This window comes from Nanorana parkeri, unplaced genomic scaffold (assembly GCF_000935625.1).
Source record: "Nanorana parkeri isolate BGI_ZX_2015 unplaced genomic scaffold, ASM93562v1 scaffold3269, whole genome shotgun sequence".
Classification (NCBI taxonomy): Eukaryota; Metazoa; Chordata; class Amphibia; order Anura; family Dicroglossidae; genus Nanorana; species Nanorana parkeri.
Genome location: NW_017309537.1, coordinates 5,145 through 10,271, shown reverse-complemented (window position 1 = coordinate 10,271; position 5,127 = coordinate 5,145). Strand labels below are relative to the sequence as shown.

Sequence of the window (5,127 nt, the reverse complement as noted above, 5' to 3'; positions counted from 1 at the left end):
AAAAAAAAAAAAAAAAATATATATAATATACACAAACTCGAGGCAGCTAGGTCATTGCTATCTTCCAATACATTTTCTGCCGGTCACCAGCCCTGTAGACAGAATAAAGCATAGAAAGTGAATTTAGACCAACTAGGATGTATCTATAATGTTCCCAGAGGCCTTAGTCTCCTCCATGAGCATACTCAGTAGTACTGCCAGCAGCAGAGGACAAAGGTCTAGTCACCAGTATTGCCCGTAGACTCCATGCAGCTGTTCTTTCCACATTCCTGACCTAGTAAGCCTTGTTGTACACCGTGACTCTGTGTAGAGGTGGCAGTCATAAAGAAGCGGCAGGAAGGATGCCGAAAACACTAATCCACATGCTGTATGAAGCGGAGGCATAGAAATATTTGAAATATTTATCTGCAGGTCCTCAGGTACAGCTTCCTCTCCAGCCAGCAGAACTGCGCAGCATAGTAGTTAGTGAGCAAATCTCAATCCAGATCTGGTGAGACAGTCGGAGGCAGCAGTTCCTGAGATCCCGCACTGCAGATACACAGGAAGTGCACCAGTATTTACCAGGAGGAATCCCGGACAAAATGCAAATCTTTCGGGTCCTGCTGAACGTTTTCTAGATGTTCCCTTTAAAATAGCATGGAGTTCATGTCCACTTCAAACGCCTTATTAAAGGAGAACTATGGGGTCAGTGTTTTTCCCCATAGTTCTCCTTAGGGTAACGGGAGGACACAAACTAGCGTCCTCCCGTCACCCTAGGCTCAGTATATAGGGAGCTACAGCTCGCGGTATACTGAGACGCTGAAGCGGATCCCGACAATTATGCCTGGATAAGTAAGATGTAAGAGAACAAAATGTGTAGGACTATACAGTTGCTGTACAGTTCCCAGGTGTGCAGCCGTTATGGAAAGGTCCCTCTCTCTCATCCTTGGACTTCAATGTATTGTATTAATATTGGCGGCCTCTCCTCAGGGGTTCTGAAGACCTATAAGAAGCCAGTGCAGACCTGGGAGATCCGGGACGCGCGTCCTGGAATTGCACACAGTGATTGCCGCATAGACATTGTCTCCTCTGAGCCCGATGAAGGGGACCCTGTGCGGCCCCGTAAGCGCTTTACATTCCGAGTGACATCAATAAATGGATTTGCACTGACTTATGTGTTTCTGTCGTGTTGGTGACATCTACATACGTGCGGCAATCGCAGAAAAAAAGCACATGTTCCCTTTTCTTTTTTGCGACACACGACGTGTGGTTACACGGGCAGAATCCCGCCCGACATTAGGAAATAATGGTACCGCCAGCGCGATTGGCGGCGGTAGGCTACTCTGTGACCTCACGGCAATCCACATGGTCATGGATCGCCCAGGTGTACACCTGGCCTCAGTGCAGCGGACCTCACCTGTAACCCGAGTAAGGCCGGGTTCACACCTGAGCGCAGCGCTGATCGACGCGCTGTAAAACGACCCAGCAAGTGAAATCCCATACTTTCCTATGGGCATGGTTCCCACCTGGGCGTATTGCAGCGTGTAGGAACGCGCTGCAAAACGTCCTACGCCCGAAGAAGTACAGGAGCTTCTTTTGGGGCGTTTTTCCGCGCGTTTCCATTGGTATTCCCGAGTGTGGATCGGAGTTAACAAAGCGGTAACCCCCGAGCCACACTCGGGAATACAGCGGTACAGGTCTTACATTGTCCGCCATCCCCGTTTTGCCTTCCGGCGGCTGCCGACTTCCGGGTTCCGTCCCTTGCGAGCGGCCGCGACGCAAGGGGGCGGAGCTGGCGGGAAGTTTGAAAGTGAAAAACCTTCTTTTTTTTAAAAAAATAGAGAATATACTGTAAGGTTAAAAAAAAAAAAAATCATACCGCCAGTGAAACGCGCGTTTCACTGAGCGGAAAAACGAGCAGAAAAAATACGCCCAGGTGTGAACCCGGCCTTAGGCATTGTTCACACCAAATGCAGAGCAGATCCGCTCAGGTTTCTGCACACGCAGTGCAGTGGGTTGTGCCGCATTTTTGATGCGTTCCAGGTGATTTTTGGTTAAAAAAAATAATAATTTAACATGGGCTTTCAGTGCGTTCCAGGCATTTGCATGTGTTTTTGATGCGTTTGCAGATCCAGAGCAAGACCTATTTTACCTGCTCTGGAACGCTGCGATGTGAACTGGAGCTAAAAATACCATTGGAATACATTGGACGCAGTTTTGATCCGGTCTGTAACTGCTCTGCTCCTGCTCCGCGCTTGGTGTGAACCCGGCCTAACGGTCTAGTTTTGTTTTCTATGTTGTCATAACGTTTTATTGAATCTTTTCTCTCTGCAGAGGTTATCGCAACAGCACATTGAAACACACAACTTTATACGAGTCGATGCTGCCGATCATCTCTCCCGTGCTGCTCTTCATACTGTCCACCTTCTGGATCTTCGCTTCTCCTGCCAAGATCCTGGATGCCCACCCTCGTCTATTCTACTACATGGTCGGGACCACCTTCGCCAATATCACGGTAACCATCACCATATCATAACATTGGGACTCCATGCTGTTAATAGGCACATGTTCATCCTTGGAGTCCCTGCTAATATAAACTATAATCCCAAAAACACACAATACTGAGCCTAGGGTGACGGGAGGACGCTAGTTTGTGTCCTCCCGTGACCCTTAAAGGAGAACTATGGGGAAAAGCCCCGACCCCATAGTTCCCCTTTAAGAGAACTATGGGGAACATCACTTAACCCATAGTTCTCTTTTAGGGGCCAGCATGGCAGACAGGGACTAACATTTCCAGGAGGAGGTTCGCGATGTCATTCAGAATATTTTAATAAATAAATAATTGTTCCTCTTCTGTCTGGTTTTCTGTCTTCTCTCTAACGTGTCTTTTTTTTCTTCTTGTTGTGTTGCAGTGTAAGCTGATTGTGTGTCAGATGAGTAATACCAGATGCCAACCTCTGAGCTGGCTGCTCATCCCCTTGACGTTGGTGGTCCTTGCCGTGGTCTCGGGGTTCGCCAATGAAAATGAAGCTCTCCTGCTGGTTCTGCTGACAGTGCTAGTAACTATCGCACACATACACTACGGAGTGTCAGTGGTGAGTGGGGCCCCTTTTCTCTGGTTACTATGGCAGACTTTACTGGCGTTCGGAGCGCTATACTGGACTCTGTGTGAAAATGCGTACAAAGGTGGTCTCTAGGAATGACCCAGATTTTCTGTCGTACCTGCGTCTTCCCTTCTCCCCGCATGCATCTATCCCGACATTACTGTTGAGATCCACCCAGCTATCTAGAGGCAGAGCCAGCTGTACCCGCCCCCTCCCCCGTCCATTCCGCCAGTCAGCGCTGGCGGATCGGAGCAGGGAGGGGGGGAATCCCTGCAGGGAGCCGTGAGTGACACAGTCACGGCTCTCTGCAGGGACAGGATCGAGAAGTGAGCGAGCAACGGTATGTGTTCTCTCACCTCCCGATCTATAGAGACGACGTGTGACGGTTTCATTGTCACACGTGGGCTCCAACTATGCGGTTCTCCTTTTTAATGTCACTTTAAATACGTTCTGGTATATCGGCTGTGAAACCGGAAGGCATATAAATATGGAAAGTAACCTCTCGGACAACCTGTCAATCAATGTGGCAAGTGATAGATACACCAACACAAAGCTGAAGTCTGTCTCTCTGATGATGGCCCACATGGTGGATTTGCTCATAGCTGACCGTTCCTTTTTTCTTCTTCCTCTTGCAGGTCAATCAGCTCAGTAAACACTTCAACATCTTACCGTTTTCACTCAAAAAGCCCAACACGGAATGACTAGAGGAGGAAGAGAAGATCGGCTTGCAGTCTGCAGAAGTTGTGTAAAGAAATCAACTTCTGGAACTTTGTCCATCCCCACCCAGATCAGCGTTGGCCCGCTGGGCCACTAGAAACCAACAGTCCACTTCTTCTTCTGCTGGACCACTAGAAACCAACAGTCCACTTCTTCTTCTGCTGGACCACTAGAAACCAACAGTCCACTTCTTCTTCTGCTGGACCACTAGAAACCAACAGTCCACTTCTTCTTCCGCTGGGCCACTAGAAACCAACAGTCCACTTCTTCTTCTGCTGGGCCACTAGAAACCAACAGTCCACTTCTTCTTCTGCTGGACCACTAGAAACCAACAGTCCACTTCTTCTTCTGCTGGACCACTAGAAACCAACAGTCCACTTCTTCTTCTGCTGGACCACTAGAAACCAACAGTCCACTTCTTCTTCCGCTGGTCCACTAGAAACCAACAGTCCACTTCTTCTTCTTCTGCTGGACCACTAGAAACCAACAGTCCACTTCTTCTTCTGCTGGGCCACTAGAAACCAACAGTCCACTTCTTCTTCTTCCGCTGGGCCACTAGAAACCAACAGTCCACTTCTTCTATCGGGCCACTAGAAACCAACAGTCCACTTCTTCTTCTATCAGACCACTGGAGAACATAACAGGACTGCTTTATTGTAAATATTAGACCAATTGAATGTTCCCAGACCAGCCTGCCTCCTCCTTCCTTCCTTCCCTCCCTTCCTTCCTTTATTTCTCTGTATGTTCGGATTACTTTTGACCTGCTCTTGTGCACATGTGATGTAACTGGAGCCAGGCTGCGACTAGTATCCGGGTGAAGGTCATGGCACAGGAGCCAGAGCCAGCGAGTCTTTTGGCACCATGGAGCACAATGCGATATCTGTATCATGTTTATAGTCTAATGTCCAACATCTGGTTATGAGGGATCCGCAGGGCTGTTCTTACCATTGCCTCTGGTTGGGCCCACTAGGGGCAGAATTCAGAGGAGGGGGGTTTGTTTTATCTCATGGCACTCAGCTGCTGCCTTTATAGTATGAACACTTGTATACTATGGAGAACAGTCCCTATGGGAAAGGCCGATGCCCAAGATGGACGGAGCAGTATTTAAAGTGCTGCCGTGACCGCTCCGACCGTAGGAACTTTCTGGAAGTCCAGCTCGTCTTTTTAGGGTTTATCATCCCCCCACTTCACTTTATTTTCATGATCTCTCGTACCTTTTGTGGTGCAATGCCCGCCTGTGCACATAGAATACTGAGCGTAGCCAGGGGCGGCCTGGCCATGACATGATCCGGGTACGTTCTTGCTGATCACAGTGCAGACAGCGACA

At 48.8% G+C, this 5,127-nt stretch overlaps 1 protein-coding gene across 1 annotated transcript in view; it reads left to right on the top strand.

Moving 5' to 3' along the window:
• Window positions 1–3,837, top strand: part of SELENOI (selenoprotein I) — a 34,760-nt gene extending 30,923 nt beyond the window's left edge. The window contains exons 8-10 of the mRNA XM_018574835.1: window positions 2,314–2,494; window positions 2,892–3,074; window positions 3,719–3,837. Of these exons, the coding sequence (XP_018430337.1) occupies window positions 2,314–2,494; window positions 2,892–3,074; window positions 3,719–3,784 (430 nt within the window). The 3' untranslated portion in view covers window positions 3,785–3,837. The remainder of the gene's footprint in view (window positions 1–2,313; window positions 2,495–2,891; window positions 3,075–3,718) is intronic.
• The last annotated feature ends 1,290 nt before the right edge of the window (window positions 3,838–5,127 follow it).